The 26,942-nt window shown below is 43.0% G+C and overlaps 1 protein-coding gene across 1 annotated transcript in view; it reads right to left on the bottom strand.

Annotated features, from left to right (window-relative positions):
• Positions 1–7,176: 7,176 nt before the first annotated feature.
• The window catches only part of UMODL1 (uromodulin like 1), a 55,352-nt gene continuing 35,586 nt past the window's right edge, over positions 7,177–26,942 (bottom strand). Inside the window, exons 13-21 of the mRNA XM_075713672.1 lie at positions 26,394–26,506; positions 19,497–19,710; positions 17,823–17,960; positions 15,753–16,210; positions 14,953–15,095; positions 13,550–13,786; positions 12,532–12,691; positions 9,729–9,813; positions 7,177–7,364 (exon numbers count right to left, since the gene is read on the bottom strand). Coding sequence (XP_075569787.1) covers positions 7,177–7,364; positions 9,729–9,813; positions 12,532–12,691; positions 13,550–13,786; positions 14,953–15,095; positions 15,753–16,210; positions 17,823–17,960; positions 19,497–19,710; positions 26,394–26,506 — 1,736 coding nt within the window. The remainder of the gene's footprint in view (positions 7,365–9,728; positions 9,814–12,531; positions 12,692–13,549; positions 13,787–14,952; positions 15,096–15,752; positions 16,211–17,822; positions 17,961–19,496; positions 19,711–26,393; positions 26,507–26,942) is intronic.

Raw genomic sequence — 26,942 nt, 5'->3', positions numbered from 1 at the left:
ATACTCAACAAATTTTTTGCCTCAATTTTTAATGGTAATCCCTCTTCCCACATTTCTCAAGCCCCTGAACCTCAAGGCAGGGACTGGGGGAATGAAGTCCCTCCCATCGAAAGTGAAGATCGGGCTCAAGACCACCTAAGGAACCTGAATATACATAAGTCCATGAGACGCAATAACATGCATCCCAGGGTCCTGAGGGAATTTGCTGATGTAGTTGCCAAGCGACTCTCCATCATATTTGAAAAGTCATGGCAATCAGGTGACGTCCCCAGAGACTAAAGAAAGAGAAACTTCACACCCATTTTTTAAAAGGGTAAAAAAGAGGACCCTAGGAACTACCAACCAGTCAGCCTCACCTCTGTGCCCAGTGAGATCATGGGGCAGATCTTCCTGGAAGATATGTCAAAACATAGGGAAGACAGCAAGGTGATTAGAGACAGCCAACATGGCTTCACCAAGGGCAAATCATGCCTGACTAATCTAGTGGCCTTCTATGATGGAGTGGCTGCATCAGTGGACAAGTGAAGAGCTACGGATGTCATTCACCTGGACTTAAGTGACCTTTGATACCATCCCCCACAATATTCTTGCTGCTAAATTGTCAAGATATGGATTTGACAGATCGACTGTTAGGTGGATAAGGAATTGGCTGGATGGCCATGTCCAATGAGTTACAATCGATGGCTCAATGTCTGAGTGGAAACAAGTAACAAATGGTGACTCTCAAGGGTCCATACTGGGACCAATATTATTTAATATCTTCATCAATGATGGAGACAGTGGGATTGAGGGCACCCTCAGTGAGTTTGCAGATGACACCAAGCTGAGTGGTTGTCCTGGTTTTCGTTAGCATAGAGTTAATTTTCTTCCAAGTAGCTGTCATATTGCTGTGTTTTGGATTTAGTCTGAGAATAATGTTGATAACACACTGATGGTTTAGTTGTTGCTAAGTGGTGCTTACACCAGTCAAGGACTCTTCAGCCAGAAGCTGGGAGGGGGCACAGCCAGGACAGCTGACCCAAAGTGGCTAAAGGGCTATTCCATACCATATGACATCATGCTCAGTATATAAACTCAGGGGAGATGGCCAGGGCAGGTACCACTTCTTGGGAACCACCTGGGCATTGTTTGTTGGGTGGTGAGCAATTGCATTGTGCATCACTTATTTTGTATATAATTATTATTGTTATTGTTAGTGTTATTGTTTTCCCTTCCTTTTCTGTCCTATTAAACTGTCTTTATCTCAACCCACTAATTTTACTTGGGGTTTTTATTCCCTTTTTTTCCCTTTTTTGTCCCCTCCATCCCACTGGCAGGGGGGTGAGCAAATGGCTGCGTGGTGTTTAGTTGCCTGCCGGGTTAAACCACAACAGTTGTGCAGTTGATTCACTAGAGGGAAGGGCTGCCATCCAGAGGAACCTTGATAGGCTTGAGAAGTGGGTCCATGTGAACCTCATTAATTCCAACAAGGCCAAGTGAATGTTCCTACACCTGAGCTGAGACAATCTCCAGTATCAATACAGACTGCGGTAGGAATGGATGGAGAGCAGCCCTGCAGAGAAGGACCTGGGGATACTGGTGTATGAAAAATTGGATATGAGCTGGCAATGCGCACTTGCAGCTCAGAAATCCAATTGTATCCTGGGCTGCATAAAAAGAAGTGTGTCCAGCAGGCTGGGGGAGGTAATTCTCCCCCTCCACTCCATTCTCATGAGACTCTACCTGGAGTACTGCATCCCATTCTGGGGTCCTCAGTAGAAGAAAGACATGGACCTGTTGGAGCAGGTCCAGAGGAGGGCCACAAAAATGATCAGTGGGCTGGAGCACCTCTCCTATGAAGAAAGGCCGAGAGAGTTGGGGTTGTTCAGCCTGCAGAATAGAAGGCTCTGGGGAGACCTTGTTGCAGCCTTTCAGTACTTAAAGGGGGCTTAGAAGAAAGATGGAGAGACTTTTTACCAAGGCCTGTAGTGACAGGACAAGGCACAACAGTTTTAAACTGAAAGAGGGTTGATTTAGATTGAACATGAGGAAGAAATTTTTTACAACAAGGGTGGTAAACCACCGGAACAGGTTGCCCAGAGAAGTTGTGGATGCCCCATCCCTGGAAGTGTTTAAGGTCAGTTTGGATGGGACTTTGAGCAACCTGATCTAGTGAAAGATGTCCCTGCACATGGCAGGGGCGTTGGACTAACTGATCTTTAAAGTTCCCTTCCAACCCAAACCGTTCTGTGATTCTGTGATACCTCAACTGAACAATCTGTTCTGTGCCTTAGAATGAAAAGGAGACACAAAGGGACACAGCACTGAGAAAATAGTGACTGCTAGCCACTGAAACACAGCACAGAAAAAAATTACAAGTAAAGAAAATGGGTGACAGCTGTGCAACGCTTTTGCACAGGGATGAGAAAGGAAGCATTTGGAGCAGGTGCTGGTGCACTTTCCTGCTTTTCACACTCAGTCCAGACAAGTCCAGTAATGCCATCAGGGTAAGCTTCATTGAAGGCAAGGTCTGAATATGCTGCTTTTGGAACAGCTGTCAGAACTGTACAAATCCAGTGCCCAGGGAGGCTGGTATGACACTAGTTGCAGATCGGATCACCACGTTGCTGCAATACTATTATTGGACTGGGAATGTTGAATACTTTTTTGGTCATCTTTGCTACAAAGCATGAAACTAAAAATATGTTTGTCCTTTGTAATGTTGAAGAAAGAGACCCTTAGTAAGTGTACGCAGGTAAAGTTGTTGGTAATTGTGGTCCATTTGTTCGGATAAGGTCATGTATTGTGTTTTGAGTGATGTTTGAACATTATACTGATACTCGAACAGTTCTTCAGAAGCTGCCACACCCACACAATGTACATCTTAATACCAGTGACTAAATCGTAAAAAGAAAATATAACAATACAAAAGTCAACAATAAGATACAAGTGCTTTTATTAAGACATGAAAACTCCACTAAACAGACCCAGTCATAATAGCAGTTCCTGCTGATCATGCAAGGTATCAAATACAAGCTACTGTTTTGCATTTCATCCAGAAGACTAGTGCTCAGCTTTTGTAAATGGCATAGCTCCACTGAAATCAACAGGCAAATCTCTAGTCCTGCCACTTTCAAGCAGTTCGGGATTGTAAGTACTAAATAGTAAAACCTAGAAAACGTATTTATAGTAAAATAGCTTATCCTTTCACTGTGTGCAGAAGGCAAACACATTACATATTTGAGAGCAAACTGAGCAAAAGTTAAGAGATTCCTACTTAATAAAAAGCTAATGGTTATGTTCATCAGACTCTAAGATTGCAGATAATTTGCAGTTTCACTAATGAATTGCAACCAAATGGATCTTTTTTTATATCATGATCTAGTAACTGATATTTCAGCAAGGAAAAGACAAGTCAAAGATTTTTACTCCTTATGGATTCACTTGAATCAAAAGCAGAATGCAAATTTATTGATGAATTTAAAAGGTGTATATATAACCTCTAAGATCAATTGGTACAAGCTTTTGCAAAATGTAGAAGTCCTTTACCCAGTAATCTTATTACCTAACAGAAATTGGATTAGGGGGGTAGAAAAGCAGCTTTCCAATGCTATTCTGTACCAAAAAATCAGTACCTAAATTCCATGACTGGTAAGAGTATTTGTGAGTTCAAGTTAATGACCAATTTCCACTAAGAGTTATTTATAATGGTGTCCACTGAGCTTAAAGAGGAATTAGCTTGTTCACTGTAAATTCCTGAATTACATGTGACCCAGACACAGCAGACTCCATCACTGTGTAGGAGGAGTGCATGCAGCCGTCAGAACCAAGGGGTGCTGGGGACAAGCTACCACCACTTTACCTTCCGTCTTCTAACATGCTGACTGAAGGGGAGGTTTGGGGCAGCAGAGTGGAGAAGAGCACCCCGGGAAAGAGTCCTGCAGGAGATGCTTAGATTGTGCAAAAGATTTTTGTTGCAGTTTATCCAGCTGAACAGACTGTTGTTGTACCCAGTGGAGCATGTAAACTAAACCTTTGCTGCTGTACTACGGGTAGGGTCTCGCAGCCAGGCAAAATTCAGCTCAAATTTATAACTATTCTGTTGCAATTGGAGTGCTCTCACTTCTGTGGGCAGCACACTCTGTGGCTTGACTGCACAATCATTGTGGTCTAGTTAAACAGAATACGTAGGTACTAATTGACTTATCTGGAAAAACATGGGCTGCCAGTAGCAAAAATAGTTTCTTTTTTCTTTTCTTTTTTTTTTTTTTTTACACTGAGTCCTTGTTGATTAAAAAATTTACAATCAAATGTCAAAACTCAAGCTGAAGAACGCTCTGAGTAGATTAAGCCCCAGATTCATGGTGCCTTTTCTTTATTTGGTAGCAAATCCAATACTTGTTGTATTGGGTCTAGCTGAGATGGAGTTAATCTTCCCCACAGAAGCCCTCTGTGCTGTGCTTTGTATTGGTAGCTAGAAAGGTGTTGATAACACACCAGTGTTTTTGTTAATGCTGAGCAGTGCTTGTACAGCATCAGGGCTGTCTCTCCAACATTTCTCCCCCTCACCAGTAGGTGTGGGTGGGCAAGATCTTGGGAGGGGACATAGCCAGGACAGCTGACCCAAACCAACCAAAGGGATATTCCATACCATATGATGTCATCTCAGCAATAAAAGCTAAGAGAAAGGAGAAGGAAGGGGCGGGGGGGCATTCGTTATTTACATTTGTCTTCCGGAGCAACCGCTACGTGTATCGAAACCCTGCTTCCCAGGGAGTGGCTGGACATCACCTGCTGATGGGAATTAGAGAATAAAATCTTTGTTTTCTTTTTTTGCTTCCATGTGTGGCCTTTGTTTTTGCTTTTTTTATTAAACTGCCTTTATCTTGACCCTCGAGGGTTTGGTTTTTTTTTTTTCCCATCTCATTTTCTCCCCACCTGTCCTGCTGAGAAGGGGATTGATAGAGCGGCTTGGTGGCACCTGGCGTCCAGCTCAGATCAACCCACCAAACTTGCTCTCCAGCTCCTGTATACTTAAGGCATTGCACAATTAGGTCTTCAGCATTGCTGCAGCTCAAAGTTTCAACCTCACCTTAAGTAAATAGTGAATCACTAACTGAAAAGGAGATCCCTCTAAGGGTTTGCTGATTTACTTCCTGGAATATTTATAGAAGCATGCAGCTTGTGAATAGTAATGGCACAAGTGATGCTAAGATGCACACATAGCAACGTGGCACAGTGGGAGAGCCAAATCTCGGAACTTGAATGGAGAACCATGAAGTCTTTCTTTTTTCCCTTCTATTTTATCCATGGAAAAAACTGCCAAAATTCACTTCAACCTGGAGGTGCAGTCACAAACAGTTCTTAGGACAACAGGAATATCCCGATTGCTTAAAAAAAAAAAAAAAAAAAAAAAATCAAAAAGAGGGGGGATAGAAGCCTTTTATAAGTGACATTAATTTGGAAGAGTCAGTGTTGCAACCAGTCATGACCATCCAAATGCTGAGTGAAGACAAGCTTCAGTTCTCCAGTGATGAGACAAGATCCAACTAGAAAAAATAAAAACCAAACTAATCATGACTGAGAAAGGTAATCAGCTACCTCCCAAAGAAAGTAAATGCATAGGAAAGAAGAGCTGAGTAGCTCCAGCATCTAAAAGGAGCCATTAGCTGAGACTCCAACATGATGTATAAGTGTTATGAGCCTGACAATATCCTTTATGCTACCACCTCATTGCACAACTCCAGAATTTCCATTACTATCAAGTATTGCAGTCACCTGTGACCACTCATGAGAGCAGAATGATGAATGAAGACAAGCCATTCTTCTCTCTGTAGATAGACTCAGAGGCTTCATAGATAGGTTTTAAATTAATGGACCTAGATATGCCCTTTATGCTGGATTATGGCTCTCTCGTGGGATCTGTATCACTGATGGAACTGTACAGCTGCTGGAGCTGTACCAAGGAGCCCTGGGCACCTTCCCTTTGGGCTGCCAACAGGCAACCCTGCCCAGCCTTTGGGAAGCAATCAGAGCAGCACCCTCACCTACAGCCATCTCCTAGGAGCTGCCCATAGATGACTACAGAGGGTGGTCTCTGTAATATAAGACTAGGGGAAATAGAGCTAATAGTGACTATTCAAGACTTTACAAGCAGATAGCTGGGATACAGGCTTCCCTGTCCTTTCTCTGTGGTATATATTAAGCGTTATTGTACTTAGTGAGGCAGACTAAATTATCTGCAAATACCATCATGATGAGTCTAGTGAATTTACTGTGGTCACGGCAGCTGCATTGTCATGTACAAGGCCTCCATCAGGAGAGAGTTACTGACTAACTCTGGTAACAACGTCAAATAAGCCTGTTCTCAGGAACAAAATCCAATCAGGTCTGCAGTGAACATCCTGGAGTTGTGAAGCAATGTTAGGTGCTCTTTTTCAGCAAGCCAGCCTTCTCACCTATCTCTCCTCCTCTTAAAAGGGCAAACATACAAATGGTGGTGAGCAGCTAGAACACGTTCATTTTACAGAAAAAGTGCTGAATCCTCTGGTATTCTGGAAAAGTGTTAAATTCCCAAGCTGCAGAAGCAGAGTGTTTGGTATTGGTTCACACTCCTCAGAGCTGTCTTTTCAGACTCTCTGCAGGCACTTGTAAGCACTACTTATGCATTATCAGCATTTCAAGCTCTTTATGTCTAACATCTGACTATTTTCTTGAAAAACACCCTTTCAAAAAAAAAAAAAAATTAAACCCAAGCTTTTGCAGAAAGGGATATCTTCTGAAGCAAATTAGCTTCTGAAGCAGATTTATAAAGAGAGTGGTAAAGTTTCTCTCCTTTATTATGTTAATCCATGATCCAAACCCAAAAGTCATATACTTTTTGTGGAAACAGTTATTGGTGTTCTTCTAAAGTGGTGTGTCTTTTTCTCTGACTGAGAATGAAGCTATGAAGGAAGATGAAAAAGAGAAGGTTGTCTTCCTCCTCTGTAGTCTGCAGCATTTGAAAACAGGCAAGAATAGTAGGAATTTCATTCTTACTTCTATGACCTTCACCCACAGCAAACAGGACAGGAGGTTCAAATACCCTTAAACAGAGGCTGCTCCTCTGCAAGTATGTAACCGTTTCAGGAAGAGATAAACAGCTAAAAAAAGTAACAGATCATAATTCAGGACTTACATCTGGTAACCTGGAAGTCACTAATTGTAGAACACTTGGTAGCTGAAGTTGTCAGACTTGATTCTGAAGTTGTATCTTCCCGCCTTTCGCTGGTACTGGAAAATGAGAAGGCTCACAACTCCCAGCACAAAACCAAAGACAGCAAAGGCAATGAGGATGATGTATCCAACTCCCATCCCAGCCTCCTTCTCTCTCTTCAAATCAGATGCTAAAAAAGCCCAAGAGATGAAAGAAAAAAACTTTGAAATTCCTCAATCTTTTCCTGGGGTAAGAAACAAGCCTTGCCTACAAATTAGCCAACATGCATGTTGAAGCACAGAGCTGTGACAGAGAAGTGTCTCAGCCTTTTAGGGAGGGTGATTCTCATGGAAATGTCTGTGAGCCACAGTCAAAGTTCTCTTTTTACATACAAGTGTAGAGTCCCTGCAGACATAAGTGTGATGTGTCTTTGGAATTTGGCTCTACAATTTTCTGTTAAAATAAGAATTAAAGTGTCAGTACTAATGACTTTTTGAAATGATGCCTTACTTTCAGAATGACCCTAGAGGTGAAGCATTCTCCCATCTTAATCCTGCCCTCATTCATCTATGATGATTAAAAACCCCTTGATTTGCTTTTATCTGATATGTAACACTTTTTTAAACACAAAGTATTTGGGGAAGGATTCTCCATGTGTGCTGGGTCTCTAAGCTCCCATTCTAGTCAGCAGAGATCTCCCTCTTCCTTTAACATTATGCTTCTATCCATGTTTTACATGTACTCTTGCACACCTCTAATTCATTCTTGTAAATACTTGATGAACCTACAAAAACATCTATTTGTCTGCATACATTTTCAGGACAGCACTTACTTAGCCAAGCACTTGTGCAGTACCTGAGCTGCGCAGAAGGCAGATATTAATGCATCCATGCCTGTAATTAGAGACAAGATCTTTGGCCGAAGGGCACTGTTGGCAGCCACAGAGGTATGCAATAGCGGTGTCCAAGCTACGTGACGTGCGGCGTGTCATTCCAAGACAGGCCAAAGCAGTGCTGCATAACATATTTAGGCTTATTTCTGAATTTCAGTATGAAACAAAGCAATAAAAAAGAAGACGCACAGTGGAAATGGCAGCCTGTAGCCAGCCACAGACAGAACAGGCCTTCTTGAGGATATGTGTCAGTGGTCTTTGCTATAGCATGTGGCTAAGCAGTATAGGCAGAGCAGTTAAAGCTTTTTTCATGTTTCACTGCAGCTTACCTGACATCATAATTCATGTTGTCTCCTTCAACACAGAGATGCGTATCACTGTCTAGGTCCAGCCTCACACTTAAAATTCAATGTAAGTATTCAAATTGGAAATAGGAGACAACATCTAGTAGTGCCACCTTTGCCTAGGAATCGATGTAGTACAACCCATATAAAGCTCCCCTCACCAGAGTTCCTTTTGTGTTAACAATCATTTTTCAGTATTAGAAATGCATTGGGGTCTCCAGTGAAAATGGGAGTGAGACCTACTCGATATAAGTGCTGTACAAAGAAAGCTGTACTAATTGCTAAGTTTTAAAAAAAGAACTAGTTCAGAAATGAACACTGAAGGCCTATTCTAACAGACTAATACTTGCATGTAATGGAGGAAAAATACAATATGCTAAGTCAGAGCCAGTTTCTAGGTCCAAAAGAACATTTTGACCATCACAGCAGAAGAGAAAAAAATACCCTGAACCCACTAATAGTCCAGCATTAACTTACATCCACAGTCAAAAGAGTGTTAAGTGACTGGCAAAACAGGCAACCAGTAGGAGGCAAGGGAGTGACTTCTGTCTATTCACAGTAGCCATGTGTTAAAACTCTGGTATTGGTGTGTACAAATACTCTCAATGAGTGTTTTACGTTAATAAGGTATGAATGCAAATGGCTGGAGGAGGCCAAATGACTGAAAATGTCAGAGGCCACAGGTGGCCTTGAAAACATCACTCGGGATAAATGCAAAAAAGGCAGACGCATAACAAATTAGACCATGCTTGTACACAGCGCTGGTGTTCGCTCTCTATTAGCCTGTACTGTACCACTCCACCAGATTAACCAAGGTGCTGTCCATCAGCTGTGCTCTGCCACTTTCCTTCACGATAGTAATGAAGTCAATACCAGGGAGTCTAAGGAAACACAACAATACAGTCTCTTTTCTTCTCTGATTTTGGACTTCAGACCTCAATATAATTGTGGTCTAGCAACAGTGTTAAATACTTGAAAAACTGATTGCAATCTAAAAGATTCAAGCTGCTTTCATACTTTACAATTGTAACAACTGTTTGATTTTGTGGCTGCTGTACTTGCTACCCTGTGCAAATAGCTACATGGAGCACTTTATCTACATTTTCTTGACAATCTGACAGTCACTTCACCGAGGAGCACACATGCTTTTCCACACTGCCACATGGCTTCAGTAAGAATGCCTGCTCCTCAGAAAAATATGCAGAGGGGCAAGAAAACCTTGTATCACAGGTCTTCAGGTTCCTTTGCCAGTGAAAAAGAATCTTGAAAAGATAGTTATTCTGTGTCCCCTTTCTGTAAGCATCTATTCATAACTCACCAGCCGATTTACATAGGGGTCCCCAGGATGTTCTGTACGTAGCGATGGTTTCACCAGTCTTCAGGGATCGAACCGCATGGCATCTCTGCAACAATCAGTTCAAACCCCAACAAGTTATATGGCTTACTAATTAAAAATACAAAAGCCTTCTGATGAGCATGTGAAAGCCCAGTGCTATTCTCACTCATTGGGACTTTTGTTTGTTAATGTTATGCTTCGTTAAACTGAAATGAGCACCAAATGCAAGTTCAAAAGAAATGGCATTAGGGACACATCAGTATAAAATCCATAATTTGTCATACTGGAAAACACTGCTGTGAACAGACATTTCACACAGACGCTCTCTTTCTTTTCATTAACTTTCTGGTTTAGAGAAACCTTATGGGAGGATAAACTTCTCTCTATTTCTATATGCCAGGGTTTTGCAAGCATTTTTGTTTGGATGTTTCTACTGCCCATGGCAGGCACAGCAGATACTACAACCAGCACCAGCGAAAGCAGCTGCAACTTTCAGCCCCTGCTGAGCTGTACGTCATTTTGAAGCAACGCACAACTCTTCAGTGACATGTGAACTACTAATCTGGAAATACTAGTTTGAAAGCCCTGCCCTGTGAAATGTTGGGGGTTAGCTGCTTTAGCTTTGTGTGAGCAGCACTTGCAGAATACACAGCACACTCATCTTCTGCACACTTCCTTGGTAGCACGGTTCAGATTTTTTGGTTCCACATGGCCATGGAGTAGCCACTTTCCACCAAACATATGCATGGTGGTGGCACATCGCTCCTCTTCCCATTCAAATTCAAGTTTCTTACTCATTTCTTACTACATTGCTCCCCAGTCTGTCTAGGTTTTTCTACTCTAAACTTTAGAGCACCTTACTCTCTTCCACCAAGAAAACAAGGAATAAAAATACTGGGTGAGAAGAAATAATACAAGATGTCAGTCTCAATTTTGTGGGCAAAGAGCTGAAGTAAATATGCCCTGAAGCAAGCCCGTATTCTCCAGAGTAGCAGAGAGATCAGAGGAACAGATCCCAGACCCTGGGCACTTCCCAGCCATCTCACATTATTTCCAAATATACTCTATTCTTGCTCCAGTTTTCCTTGATCTTTGCACCTCCTGCAGCTCCCTCTCCCTTCTTTGTAAAAGCCATTGGCATCCAGTGTAGATGAGCCTAGTACCTGTCTTCTCCACATAACATCTTAATCTCAATCTAAGATACTGAATTCACTAACTTTTCATAGGGGGTAAATTTTGCATAGGAGAAAGAACAATATATCTCTCATATATATATATGAACAACATAGAATTTAATAATATAGAATATATGAAAGAGGAGGGCCTTGCTGATTAACTCTGCTGTGCCTTGTTTACTGCAAATGTCAATCTTAATCAAACCTCATCTTGGGGTAGCCAAATTACCCTATCACTGACCTCTGTAATTCAGACCAAAGCCAGTCCTTTAGTTAACCGCTTTCCTAAACTCTAAGCCATGCAGCTAAAGCCTGCTCTGACAGCAAACGCAGCAGCTCCTAGCAAACCAACTGTTGGATTCCTTACAGCAGCCATACCAGCCCACGCAGTCTCTGTCCTTATCGCTCTATTCCCCTGCCTTGCACCTACCATGTCCCTCCTCAGCTGTGCAGGACACACAGTGAACTCGGGGAGGGCAACACCTCCTCCAAAGGAGGGCAAAGGCTGGGGGTTGCTGAAGCACTCATTTTTAACATGCAAATTCAGCTGTGAAAACCAGAGGCATCTTTCCATCTGTCAGTCATGTTTCCTGTTCCTACTTTTTTTTTTTTTTTTTTTTACTCTGGAGGAAGCTTTATGCTTTGAGAAAGGAAGCAACTATCTTCTGCTAGCCATTTTTAATCTTTTAGGAAGAGATCATTTGCTTTATAATGGGCTTAAACTGAGTTATTTAGAGCTAGAGGAAAGTGTTAAACAATGGAGGAACACCAAACTTCTAATGAAAACATCCTTGATAGAAAAAGAGCCAGGAAGGTTGGCAGAGGGAGAGTAAATTCCTGTGTGTCTGCTATAAATAACAATAATAAAAAAAAGCCATCAGCAAAACCTATTTTTTTCTTATTTCTATGGTAGCAACACATTTTTAGATGAAGCATTGTGTATCACTTACTTAGAAGTCAAAAGAAACAAAGCAATGCTTTGGAGCACAGACAATTAGAAACTGAAGTTGTTATCAGAACATTGCTTGGTTTATTGCTTTAAAAAGCAATGGGGTTTTAAAAAGCTGTAATAAACTCTATTAGAGTGACAGCCCTAGAAACTTAATGCCATGAGCCTCCTTTCCTGGCACCTGAACTCTCACTTGGAGAAGTAAATCTCTAGGGGGAAAAAAAAGGAGAGAAAAACATCCCAAATCAATTTACTCAGACTTTCCTGCTGACACTGCCAGCATGGGTTCTTGCTTTTTTGTGACACGTCCGCCTGAGCTGACACATTTCTGAACAGCCTATCTCATTGTGACTTCTGTTCATTGCCTTATAGCAACCCCTATGCAGAGGCGAAATGTTTGGTTCTCAGGTTCCCCAACTTTGATTTCCCCATTTCTGTGCAAGCTCCATGCTTTTAACTGTGAGGATGAGGAACAGGAAGAAAGGCAGACACTTCCATATGGTTGCAGTTCTTCCCCACTCCACTCTGCTCTCAGCAGAGAATGAAGGAAAACTTCAAGAGCTATTTTAAACCCTGTTTGGAAATATTACTCCTTCAATTCTATAGCAGGACTGCATATGGCATGTCGGAGAAAAATAGCATATCGGCGCAAAACACTTACCGTCCTGCAGGTGCTTCCTGGTATCTCCATACAAATACGTATTTTGCAGTGTAGGTAAACCACAGAATTGTTGACAAAGAAAAAAATTTTCATCTTAAACTGCGCTTTGCTTGAATTCCCATTCTCGAGCAGTGTGGTGTACGTATTTGGGATGGGACAGCTGAAAAGGAAGAGAAAAAAACATACATAGCAGCTAGGGCTATAGAAGGCATGTTGTGTTTATAGCACATAACTGAGGTTGTAAGGCTCCTTTAGAAAGCCACAGCCAGACCCGCCATGAAGCAACTCTCCAGCAGTGCAGGGGTGATAAGGGGCTATTTGCTGCTTTATTCTCACAGCGTCCAAATAGAATAGGAAATTTGAGAAGGGCTTGGAGAGTCGGAAAAGAAGGGAAAGAGTGACAGAAAGAAGGATTTAAACTTGGCTGCACTAAACACAAAGTGGAAGAACATGATATTAAAAGGAATAGCTTTTGTTACTGAGCAAAAGGACTATCCTGTATTTTAAGGTGGTGGGTGAGCCCAGGGAATATGACATCAGGGTGAGATCAGGGATCCAGACAGGAACAAACCTCCTCTTTTACCAGAGGCTGCATTAATATTGTCTATGAGTCACAACACATAGGAATCAACTAACCTACACCTTCATTGATGAGATTCACATAAGCTCTTGGTAATTTCTGAACCGCAGAGAAATAGATAAAGCACTTTTCAATGTTCTTTCACTACTGACTGCCAAACCCACCTATTTCTTCAGGCCAAAAGTACAAATTCCTTTACAAAACTATGGGGAAGAGAACCAAACTCAAACAACTATCACATTACCCTTTGAAAACATTTTCTTTTCATACCTACCTTCCTTCTTCAAAGAAGGTGTGACCGGTCAGAATGGTAGGGCACAGTGTATATGAATGATGAGAACAAACATAAAAGGCATTTAAAATGCAACACATCAGTAGTCAGCACCACTGGAGGATCTAAGGTATGGCACATGCTATTTGCAAGTGGCATTGCTGTACCTGTTGCTGATAAAAGCAAATGAGAGGGGATCCATTGAATTATTAGTTGGAGTTGCCCAGCAGTCAGTGAGGACCACCTTGAGCTCGCTGTCTGCTCTCTGGATCCCCACTTCAATCAGTACATCATCACTGGCAGAGACACTGAAATTTTTTGGTATTGGGGAGTTTCCAATAAACAACTGCATTTCTGTTCTGAAGTGTCCAGATCCATGCAAATCCTCAAAGATGGTGTAAAGTCTGAAACAACAATTAACCTCCTTTAAAGACCACAGATTTGACTGTGTGTTTCTATAAATCAGTGCCTGTTTCTCCACCTCTTGTGCATGCAAGTAGTGAAGAGTTATCTGCAGTCCAGGATGTTAGGACACTGTTCAAGAGGAAAGGGTGAAAATGCATTGAATTTTTAGTTGGGAAAGTAGGGAGCATGGAAATGCAAGTGGGAAAAGCCAAAGGTTGGAATGTCTTGGCAATACAAATAGAGCTGAGAGAGATATTTGAGTGGAGCTGAAGGGGCACAAGACTATGAGCTGTCTTGAAGTTCAAAATAAGGACAGTAAAAGCTTAGTGAAGAAGAGAAGAGCCAAAAGAATTAAGGAGAAGGGATAAATCTGAACAGTAAGTGAGGGACATGAGAAAATTATAGAGCTCAGAGAGAAGGGGCCTGACAAAGGCTTTGTGGGGGAATAGAAAGGAAAAGGCAATGTCTGGAGGGTTAGGAAACAGAAAGAGGGTTTGGTGATGATAGCTTAAACATGGTGCTAGGCAAGAGAGAGGAAGTGCACTTGTATGAAGGGAGAACATTCACCATCAGAGCAAAGCTTGTGCTGCCACCTTTTCTGTGAGCATGGGTTTGATTTTCTGTGAATAGTGGACTAGCTTCCATCTTACTTGAAGATGGGGCCTTCCATAAGAAAGTATTTGCATTACATATCTTCTCTTTTTTCCAAGTTGATCAAATAAGGATGTGTGGGGGTTAAAAATTGCCATCCTCAGCACCCACATAGCAGTCTGCATGCCTACATCAGTTGAAAAGATACATCATTGTTATGTTCCAAAAGCAGGAATATACTGTTACTGCTACACGTGATTGCCCAGGAAGGCAAAGAGGAGTCAGGAATTCTGGCTCCCGAACCTGTACCAGTAGCTCCCAAAGGTTTATTTTCCTTCTATGGTTTAGCCAGGCAGTTGCCAATCTTGTTGGCTCTTGGATCTATTGACACATTAGATGGAGTAGGAGAGAAGCCCATAGCAGGGATCACCTGAACACAGGACTCGCAGGATGGCAGACTACTTGGCATAGCAAGTACTGTCACTGGATACATCTAAGGTCCCTGGGGATTCTTCCGATGCAGCAGCGCTCAGCCACACAACAGCATTTCAAAGCAGACAGAGTTGTTACTTACCCTTCTGCAGTGTATCCAGAGGAAGCCAAGAGATTGTTTTGAAACACACAGTGAATGGGACTGGCAACTTTTAAATGGTGGATTACTCCCTGAACAGAAACATCATTCCGAAGGATGGTTTTCACTATGGTATTAGTCATGTTCTGGAACACAGAAAGAAGAAAGCACAACTTGTGAACATCAGTGTATCTAGGGATATAATAGAGCTACAGGCTTACCAGCTTCAAGTGCTTAGGAATTCTCCATTCTCCTGGCTGCAAAAATCAAACAGATTAAACCTCTAGTATCTTATTTGCCGTACAGTGAGACAACGAAAATCCACCAGCCTTCCTCCTCTTCCTCAGTCTGCTCCACAAGGGAATTTCTGTACTTTGGCATGGCCTGAGCATAGCATTTAGTTTGGGATCCAAAGATATAGCCATCACTCTTTGTCCCCATTACTGGTACCAATTGGGTCATTTGTCTAAATACGATAATGAAAATGCTTTTAAGAAAAGAGAAGCTTCTGACAGCTGCAGAGGGAACCCAGAGAGACATGGGAAGTGACTCTCAGTTCGGAGAAACCCTTGAGTTTTGCTGCCTGACCCCAAAGATTCCCCTTCTCTTTCCTGCTCGCCCTCCTCCCCAAACAGCAAGGTAACTTTCCACTCACAGGAAGAGGTTTTATTTCTCCAAAGAAATTTCTTTGTCCAACATTTCAGTAACTAATAGACTGCCATTGCTCCCCTCCTTACCCCACCCTCAAGACCAAAAAAAAATGTTCCAGGGCTTCCTTGCATTCACCGGCTCAGGGGACTTACAGTCTCAACTTCAGTGCCACAGTCACTCCAGCCCGCCTGCAGCACAACGTGAGTGCCATTGCTGGTGCTCACGTTGCAGCGTGGCTCCCCCAGGTACAGGGAGGTTTCTGGGATAGACTCCTGCTGTAAAAATCTCTTCTGGACAGTAAGGACGATCTTCTCGATTTCACAGAACACTCTCACCGCATCTTTAATGGAAACCGCCTGGGCAGGTTTAACAAGGGGAACAGGAGATGCTTGAGAAGAAACATCAGGAGTTGACACGGGATCCGTGATGAGAGGAGGCAGCACCACGCTGGAGAATGTGGTGTCCTCCAGAGCTTTGTGCTCAGCAGTAGAGGAGTCCAATGAAGCAGGGGAGGAAACATGAGTTGAAGTTTGCAAAGAAGCTGCAGGTAAAACTGTGTTGTGTTCAGGTTTCTTATCCGTCAGTGTTGCCTCTTGGCTGATAGGAAATGCTGAAGAGTGCCAAAAAATAAAGGTACTGTTGTAATTTACAGATTCAAATTGATCTTACAAGGTAAGAGCAAACCCTTAGGAGGAAACTCACAGTTACTGGCAGGAAACTAGCTTACTTTGTTTTTTTAACCTGGTCTACTTACTGCCAAATCTGTGGCTTTTTTTTAAGAAAGAGTACAAGAGATACATAAAGTGCCTGTGAGTAAAGCTGAAGTCCTTTATTTCCTGAGAGCTGCAATAATTAGTGTGCTTCTGTAAAACACATATATACAGCTTTTGGAAGATCAGTGCTTGCAAGAGATCCCCAGCTGTAAGTTGCTCACCAAGTGGTTTTTTTTTTTTTTTGCCTAGTACCGTAAGAGACTGCACACTTCTGGATGTGAGGTATAAACAGGAGCAGAGTTTGTTAAAAACCTGGCCCCATTTGTGACCAGTTGGTACGCAAAAGACATGACCCTGAGCACTTTGGAAAACCCATTTTGGGGGAGTGCAGTACAAACCTCATGTAGCAGGCCCACATTGCACATATGTGTCCTGAGAGACACAGTGGGTAGCTGAACAAATGTGTTAGTAGCAATCTTTAATGGTTTCAGGAAGAAAGCCAGCAGGGGAAAAGGGCAAGCATGGGTTGAGATCAATATGTATGTCGAGCACCTGACATCCAGCACAGGCTCTGGTGTTACCCCATGGCTCTTTGCTGGTAGAAACAACCTAAGTATTTATTTGCCACTGACTTAGAGAGCACCAAGATAATAAACTCCATTTGCAGTGAAACACAAAGGATGTGTCTCATTGCACAAACTTCTCTTAAATAATTTTAATGGGTTGTACATCTATGTAGCATCTATTTCCCAAGCAACATGTAAAATCTGTATATATATATATTTTTATCCCTCTGGAACTCCCCAGCTTTCAGAAATGCCCCAAATTAAAAAGTTACTGATTTGAATGTAAGAGGAAGAAAAAGAAAAGTCTGAGCTCTTTCAGAGCTGTATTTCCCAAAGCTCATTACCATAATGCTAAATATCTTGGTTAAACAAAACTGAGTTGGTATCAGATGACAAATACTTCTGACTTCAGCCAAAGAGTAGCTTATTGCTGCGGTTATAAAAAAATTACTGAAGAAGCCTAAAAGAATTTAGGAGCTTAAAGACCCATTGTTTGTCAGCTAACAAGTGATTTAAGGAAATAGAGAAGCTAGATGAATTGGCTCATACAAAAAAGTAGTTTGTAATACCAACATTTCATCCCTGCTGCCATAGAGAGGTCAAACCACGTACCTAGTGCCTTCTGTTACCTTCTCTATTACCTCTGCTGTCTCCTCTGCTACTGCTAATGAAAATAACTGACAATCTTGACAATCCTATCTAATTTTAGTGGCAAATATGAGAAAACAGAACTGTTAAAAGAACCTTACAAAGACAGCATTAAATATTAATATAGTACACAGAGTATTACAGTCAGAAATACTTAAAGTCCCTTGCAAGATTTTCCCACTAGGATCCAGCTGAAAACAATGAACAAAAGACCTGTGGCAAGTGTGACCATGATCCAATAAAGATCAGATCATTAAGCATTCAGTTAGCCATTAGATAATAATTTTTTTTTTGCCTTCACAGCTTCTTCCAGGCCTTTCTGGATGCACATCAGCAAATCCTTCATTGCAGCTGCACTGGTAAAACCCAAGTGTGTTATGGCACAATGCATCTGGGGAGCAGTCATCTTCTTCGCTTTTGCACTCATCATAATCTGTTGGGTATATTTAAGCAAAAGGCAAAGGTGGAGAGTGTATAAATGAAAATGTGATGGTTCTGAAACTGGAGCATGGCCGTATCATCATGATATCATGGTGGATTACACCTCTTAGATGTGATACTCTACTGTACGTGTCAGGCAGCTTCTGGGTCTAGAAAAGGTGGGACACTGGCAGTACAGCCTAGAGGGCTAATTGCAGGGCACTGACAAAATCCCCCAGGAGCTGTGCTACCAGTGATGTTCAGCAGATACTCACTGAAATGTAGGCACCCTGCCGCACAGCTCCTATCCTCCTAAACTGATCAACAGCCTGAGGGGACGCTTCTCACCCCAGGGTCTTCCTCAACTGCCTCCCCCATTCAACACTTCTGAGGAGATGGCTAGTAAATGCAGGGCATGAGTGAAGCAGGAGGTTTGTGTGACTGGTCCAAGTTGCAGTCTAGTTCCTTTCTTAATTTTTACCTGGCCAAAATTCTGACTTTTGGAAGGAAAAATACGCTTTACTTCCCTTTGCCTCCCCAAGGTCTAATTGTAACTGTGCAAATAAGGATGTAACACCATAGGTGGGACTCAGAAAGCAGCGCTAACCACCTGCTCTATGGGGACCTGTCCCTGAAACAAACCATTTGTTTTAGCACAGGTTTGAGGGAGGCACACACTCTACAAAGCACTACCACGAGATAGTCGTGATCTTACTAATTAATGGGATACATAACTTTCCAGATTCACAGTTGTAAGGGTAACAGGCAAAGAGAATGTACAGGGCAGACCATATACATGCTTCGGAAGTCATTTTGCGTGAGATTCTAATTGACAGCTTATAATGTTATTCTTTGGACAAACATATCATGTTAAGGATATAGAATTTGCTATCTTTTCCAGAGATGACACATCAACTTGTGAAACAGAATTCAACAGCAGTTAGGAGACTAATGTTTCCTGTAAACAACTTAAATTACATATAAAGGAAAAGAAGTTGTACAATCAGCCTTTGTGCTGGTTTTGGTAAGGTGTGGACTTTCATCTGAACTCCTGACACATAGATGGGAGAGGAAAACACATACTCCCAGTGCAGAAGGATTCACATGTTCATTTATTTGTTTCTTGAGGTTTCTATCACATGCAAAATTATCAGTGCAAAGCAGAGGGTAACGTGTTTCAAAATTATTTTAAACAGAGCTAGTTATGTCTGTCTATAGGGTTTCCACTGGTAGCTTATAAAACCCTCAATTTGTGACCACTGTTTCTAACATCTCCATATCTTCTTCTCTATAAAATTAATGCTAGCTATAGACAAAAAGACCAGTTGGTTTTGTCCTTTTGGATTAGGAGTACCTCACTTCTTATTTCATCTTTTGTTGTTCTCTGAAAAAGCTTATTGGATGGATAAGCAGGAGCAATATATATAGAGAGAATGGCTTTTCATGCATCTGTTTTACAGACACTTTCACCTCAAAGAATACAGATTAATAATAGGCTTTATCACCCTTCTAGCTCTGGAGAACTATTGGGACACAAGCTGCTCCTTACCGTTTATGGAGAGATTGCTCTTGTCAACTGTGAAATAGGAGCTGTGTTCAAAGGCATCACGAAAAGTGGTGATGATGTAGTAGATATCCACATCTTCTGCAATCAGTAAATTGAAACTTACCACTGTGCTCCCATTAGTAATACCCGTTATCAGCACTTTAATCAGACCAGCATCCACCTGCTGAAGAACCTCAGGGGCCAGAGATTTATGTACCTGGAATAAAAACAAAATGCCTGTGGAGATGGCCAGATAGAAGCAATTCCATTTTAGGCTTTGTGCACTGCCCAGAAGAGAGCATTATGCATTACAGCTGTGCTTCATACTCTGGAGGGAAGCAGCAGAAAATTGACCTTTTTCTTTATAACATTTCCACTCTACAGCACCTGAAGGATATGGTATATATTTAACCATGAATATTAAACAAGCTAAGCAATTAAGATACCTCATCTGTCATTTGGCACAGGTCTGGTAACAGCAAGGGAGGGAGGAGACTGCAGGGAAGCTCTCATGTTCTGCTTCTCAAAATGCCTCCAGGGAGAGGGGGCAACCCAATAAGACGAGGAGCTGCCAATGGAAGTGGAGAGGCCTCCTGATACTCCATGCTGCATATATATCCTGGAGGGCTCCCTTAGCTCAGATATGTTACAGCTTAGAGTAGACCACGCTCAAGCCTTTCTTCACAGGTGATTTCTCACCAGAGCCAGGCAAATAAGCAAAATTCTCCTGCTTATCATTGAGTGTAAACATCCCTCTTTTTAAATGCTTGGACCAGGGTAAAGAAAACAGAAGCAGTGCCACCAGCACTGCCACACAACTCAACCTCCCATCAAGTCAGTCCTCAATTTGATTTCAGAAATATTTAATTAAAGTCTTCCCTGGGGAATATCACATTACTTCTGCAAATTCTGACTCTCATTCAGGCACACATTCCTGACTCACAGTCCTCCCTCAGAATCCAAGAGCAGGGCTAGGAGATGGCTCTATACTGTTTTGAACAGGAACTGCTACCCTCAAAGTATGGCAGCAGCAAATCACAGCTGAACTTAGGGCAGTCTAGAGAAATCAATAAAATAAACATTCACCGTCTGTACCCAGTGACCTTGGAATTCAATAGCAGACTAAGAAAGAAAATGCCACCTTCTTCAAAGAACACTGAGCCTTATTCATGATAGCCCCCGAAGCAGCCTCCTTTACCACACTGAAGACCAGGATGGTCTGCTTTCTGTGGGACGGGAAAACGCAACGCTGTGTGAAGCTTTGCGGCAGCTGGGCTGCTCAGCCTCTCCACCATCCAGCTCAGAGGGAAACACCAACCCCTCTCAAAGAGACAAACAGACGGAGGCTGCATGTTCGACCTCTTCTTTTTCCACCCTCCAAGGCTGGGTGGTGCCTCCAGCGGGCAGCTGCCCCTGGGAACATCTCCTGCTCCTCCCACAGGTGGGCAGTCCATGGGGTAGGGCACCCGGGCAGATACAGGAGCCTGGGCAGACGTACAACAGCTTTTGCATTTCCAGCATTGTTCCCCTTCATCTCCAGGCCCCGCACCAGCCACAGGAGGAGCAGACACAGATCAGATGGCATCATCTCATGGGACCAACCCCAGACGAGACACAAGGCTAATACTAATTCAGCTTTAAAAACTTGTTGAGAAAACATTACACACAGAAATATAGACCTATTTCTGAGAAACTCACCACAAAGAGAAACTGGTAAACATTCACAAGTGCTCCCCTCAGTCCTTTTCCTCTAGTCACCCAGGCAAGGGGCCTGATAAGACTGTGCTGGGCTCCCTGCCTACCTGCATGTTCCAAGGGAAACCAGGGCACACACACACACATACACACACGCACACACACAGGTTTGCATGCCAGGTCTTGCCCTAACATCTAACCACAATGCAGGCAGAGCCATTACCTGAAGACTAGATGCCAGGGTAAGCACAGGCTGCGCGACACCATCCATCAACATCCTGAATTTTTCCATTACAGTTGTATATTTTCTTCTCTCCCTTTCTCCAGGAGATGCTCACAGACCCTCTGTGTTTCTTACTATCTTTCACATGTGTCTGGGAAGTCTTTTTAAATTCTTCCACACAAATAAAAAGTGCAGCAACAGAAAGTGTGGGACATAACTTTCAAGCCTGCATCAGGCAGGTAGTACAGGCTGTTCTGAGCTATTGGTATTAAAATTGCACTTAGAAACTGCCAGCAAAAGTGCAACAGGAGTTGCATGGTCCATAGTAAGAGAACAGCTGCCAGCAGCACACAAAGGACAAATCCCACGCCACCCCTGTCAACCCTCCTGAGCCTGGGATACACACAGCTTCCTTCTACATAGCAGCCACTAGCTTCAATGCAGGACACAGAGAGATGGAAACAGCCACAGAAATGCCTAAATTTTTGTGATTTCTCAGCACACTTGCTCTTTGCCTTTGCCCTCCCATGGCTCTCGGGCTCCTAGGAGATGCCAGCAAGGAGGAATACACAGAGCAGCAGAGCAACCACACCATAAGGGCCAGACAAGAAGCACTTGGCCCAGGTGAGAGCTGGCACATCGCCGGCCAGCGCAGGAGAGTCACACCTCTGTCCCAGCACCTTGCTCTGCTTTAGGCCCTCTCTTTAGGGTACACCACTCACTTCCTTCCCTAGCTCAACTTTCCACAGAATTAAGGGGGCAGGCAGGGGCTACGCTGCGGTCACCTCCAACCCCTTCTTCCTCTACACGTCTCCTGCAGGAAATATCTGGAGCAGCAGGGCTGGATTTCAGCCATGAGTTTAAGGCAGAGCTTATGTCAGTGGTGTAATGCTCAGGGGTGCAGGTGGTGACTCCTACCAGGGGAAGCCCAGGGAAGAGCCAAGGCAAGGGTTAGGCGGTGGGAGCCGATGGGAGAAGCAGCCTCATTTCTCTTGCACCCACACACAGACATCACACATTTTGTGCTGGATTCTCCGAGGTGACCACAGCTCTTGCGCACCTACTTGCCAAGCCTGACTTACCTGCCTGCTGTATGTTACCCAGCCCCTAACTACTTGCCCGCTATGTATTATCCAGCTCTGCAGATGGTCCCAGATTTTGCAGGCATGCTGCAGTCCTTTTCTGAGTCACCAGAGCTGATGTGTGTTGCATGCACTCGGTGGAAAGGTAAACCCCCTGCATGCACCTGGAAATAGGCTCCCACGCACCTGGAAGTCCCCCACAGCAAACCTTGCAGTGCCCCATGGGGCACGCAGGCACAACTGGGAGGATGGAAAGAGCTAACTTCCCTACAAAAGCCTGGGCAGACCGCAGGCTGTCCTTGCCAGCCCCCAAATCTCCCATTTCACCAAGCCAGGGGGCTTTTGGGCCCCTTCTCCTCTCTCTTTCTGCTGTTTCACAAGCATGTACTGAAAAGTTGGAGGTCAGCCCTAAGGTTTCATCTTTTGTAGTTTTTGTCTGAACTTCTGGATATTAAATACACACATCCGTGACATCCTCTTAGCCCATCCCCAATTTCACCAGTAGTCCCTTCTCATCTATGTCCTGAAGATTTTGTTTTATCGGTGCTTCTTTTTACCTAAGGCTTGGGAAAATTTTTTTGTCTGTGCTTTTTTTTTTGGTTGGTTGGTCTGTTTCTGTCCTTATTCATGTTTTTCCTCACAAAGCAGGACTCAGAGATTGAAAAGTGTCGGGGGACATTCCCTGTGTATGTATTTAGCCACTAGGTGACACTACAAAACCCTTTATCCTGAAGGCTATGTGATTTCACAACAGGTACCACACCCTAGGTTATCAAAATAATGGTTGATGAAGTGGGGCTAGGAAAAAAGTAAAAGAAAGAGTGAACTTTTTAGAAGGAAATATTCAATATATAATACCTTTGAGTATGAGGTTTTCTTACTAGACAAATAAATTATCTTGGGATCCATCATTGTATCTACAATTTCTGCAGCACACAAAGGGAACACTAGCAATGCCAGACCAGGAGAAATTGGTATGCCAGAAGACAAGCCACAAGAAAAGGAGAGAACATGAGCAAAATTAACACCCAGCATCGAGGGAAGGGAATGTCCCTTACTCGGGCAAAAAAACAGGAGGCAGATAAAGTCCAAGTTCAGGGCCAGAAGCTGCACTAGAACTGTTTTAATGGGATGGGAAAGGCCAGTAGGTTTTTTGAGCAAAAGGAAAGTGTCAGGGTCAGGCAGCCAGGCTCACCCCATGAGTGGCTGTGGCATGTTTGGTGGGTTTTCTGGGACCACCCAGCCATAGGTCCCAGGCAAAATGTCAGCAGCTTATTGGAGCTATTGTGGGTACCTGCACAGAAGCCTGCATGGCCAGCAGATCAGGGAATGTACTGGCAGTCTGGAAACTGGAAATAAGTAAGTAAAAGGTACATTAATTTGAACAGAACTCTACATGAAGCCTGTTTTTTCACTGAAAGAGAAAGAAAGCCCTCCCCACTGTTCGTGCTTTGGCTGCACCTTCAGAGAGAAGGTACTAGAGCACAAATCTGCCCAGCCACCACCAACACCAGCTTTAAGGATGTCCCAAATTGGGGATAAACTCAAATTAAAAAAAGGAGTGAAATTATACTGCAGTAATGAAACGGCCTTAATCCCTGTATCAACACTCATTCCACATTCAGATAGCTTTAACTGCAATCATTTTACGTGCATTAAGCTACATCAAACAAAGGCTCCGTCACTTCCAAATGAGGGGTTCACCTTGATAAGGCAGTATCATTTATTAGTTTCACACTTTTTGTCAACCAGTTAAGTTTAAGACACCCAAATTCAAAACAACCTTTTCCACTCAGGAATTTAATGCACCTCAGTGAATGCATTTTCAATTCAAACCTTTTGCTTTCCTGATTCATTTTCTTGAGAACAAGCCCTCGCTGCCATGATGTTGTTCTTGGCTATTGCAAAAGACAGGCTGAGCAAAACCCAAGAAGACTAAATACTCTCCTGCCCTTAGCTATGTTGTTTTTCAGTTGCATTGCAAGCAGGATGGTGAAACTAGCCTGGGCAATGACAGTGCAAGTTGTCACATCAAGTTTTTACCGCATTCTCATCTACACGTTATTTAAAGGCCGGTATTTCCATTTGCTGTGCTGCCAATTAAACCGCATGGCACTTAAGTGCTGGGGCAGCTCTATGCTAAAGAGCATTATACACATTAGGATTTATAAATCCTCTCAATTGCAGATAGTGACTCCTAAGGGTTTTAAAAAAAATATCTCTGGCAAACTTTATTTAACTGGAACCTGACAGTGCTTTTAAAGCCCATGAAACTTTCTTCACTTACTTTAAAGGATCAATTTCTGGCCCTTATAACCTGAAAAGAAAACACGCAGATATTTTTGTTTTCCTACACTCCCTTTTCTTTGACATCTAAAAACACAACATTTGTAATAAAACACTCACAACATATTTTGCCATGTACAGTAGCTATGATACTATAGCCTATATACAGTGGCTAGGAGGTAGATGGAATCAACACTAACTCATCTCGCTGGCTGACCCACAAAACCGGTGTGCTGGAAAAAGGAGTTAGCTCCTTATAATCACAAGTGATCATCTTCTGCCTGAAACTTTGAGAACTGGGTAAAACTGACACAAACACTTACTTTAGTTCCTTTATGTAAACATTTTACAGATTTTCCAAATATATTTGTATCAATTATTTTCTGGATTAAGATATCTGACTGAATGGCTCATGAAGAAACTGTATTCATTTTAGTCCATTTTAATACTATGCTATTCCAAAATAGCCTCAGGCAGACAGTGATGCTGAATGAGAGTGAGGTCAGTGGAGAATTGTTCCCTTTTCACTTTGCTAATCACGTCACTCTCATTTTGTGACTGTTTTCTGATGTGACAGCTTGGGGCCAAAACAACTCTGAGAAAGCTCTACTCCGCTAACACATCCAGAAAAGTGAAAACCAGTAACGACCAGTGGGAAACTTATGTGATAGCCGAGACAACATCATGCACAGCTAAAAGGATCATGCTTTTCCCTCCTTGCAGACGCCTCTAACTCCACACTGGCCTGACCTCTGCCCGAACACACGCCGCTGTCAGTGCCCCCACTGCGGGCAGCTGTACTTCAGTGACAGGTTGTAATTCTGTACACAGTGAGAGTTTGGGCAGGCTTCTGCAGGATTTGAAAATTCATATGACTGTCAGAGATGGATTTATCATCACTGTTATCAAGGCCTCTAAAAACACAGACAGTTAAGGGGAGGTAGGGAAGACAATAAAGCAGCCCAGCATAACCGGTGGTTTTTCCAAGCACAGGTGTGTTTGAATAAACACCAGCTGGAACAAACTTCTGATAAATTCACTAAGAAATTAGGAGAGTAATGCTGTCAAAGGCAATGCCTGAGAATTATGAGAGCATTAAAGGCACAGCTGATATTACAATGTGCTTTGATATCCTGCACTCTAATTAGAAGTGAGGGCAGAGGTGACTTAGCAAGAAACCACTCCCTTTCCACACACGGGGCTACAAAACCAAGGATGATTATAAGAAATGTCAGCCTTAAGGTACTACGACAAAGGGTAATAACAATCATACTGTTCATTAATATGCTGCTGTGCAGGGCAAGGATATCAGAGCACTTTGCAAATATCCATTAACTTTTCACCACATCCCTGGAGGAAATCAATAAGCCAGTATAACTGAGTATGAGAAGCAGAGGAAATGGAGGCACCAGAGAATCCCCAAATCCTGATCTCACTCTGAAACACGGCTGCAAGCTCATCCTGCAGTCTCAGACAGTCAGGGGGACTCAGACCTTACGGGTGTAAGGTCTCACATGTAAGACTCACATGTGGCCTACAGCCTTCATGGGAAAAAGGTCATACACGTGGTTTCATTGAGACTGGTAACTGACCACATCCTTCTTACCCACTTACTTCATCAACAAAGAGCTGTGCAAAGGTTTGGTATTCCTCACCGCTTGTATTGCTAAAGCCTGGAGAGTATTTCACATTTGTTATCCGTACTGTGCCACTAAGTTTCTGGACAGCTGCAAAGTAAGAAAAAGACAATTTAAGTACATGTTCCATGGACTGTGGTCCATGGACAAGTGTGTGACAGTCACTGGCATGCCTGCCCACACAGGTATGCATCAGCTCGTAACAGCAGAAGGCCAGCCCTCTGAAATGTAGCCAAAACCCCAAATGCCTAAACATAGGGATCCACCACCTTAGTCTGCTCTCTCTGGCCCCTGGATGCCTCTCAAGAAGGGCACAGACCTCCCGCAGGTCTTATATCTGCCAGCTCTGTCTTGGATGCTCTGGGGCATCTGAAATGTTGCTCTGTGGCTATGTTCAGGCACCTGAATTGCTCTCTCAGACTCAGATAGCTGTCCCAGCTCCCTCTACATGCAACGGGGTGACACCAGTCCCTCCAAATAATTCCAGCACCAAGGTCCTCCCTCCAACCTCAGAGGAAGGTTAGAC

This window comes from Pelecanus crispus, chromosome 1, assembly GCF_030463565.1.
Source record: "Pelecanus crispus isolate bPelCri1 chromosome 1, bPelCri1.pri, whole genome shotgun sequence".
NCBI lineage: Eukaryota > Metazoa > Chordata > Aves > Pelecaniformes > Pelecanidae > Pelecanus > Pelecanus crispus.
Note: the sequence above shows the minus strand (reverse complement) of the source record. Positions and strands in the feature narration are given on the sequence as shown.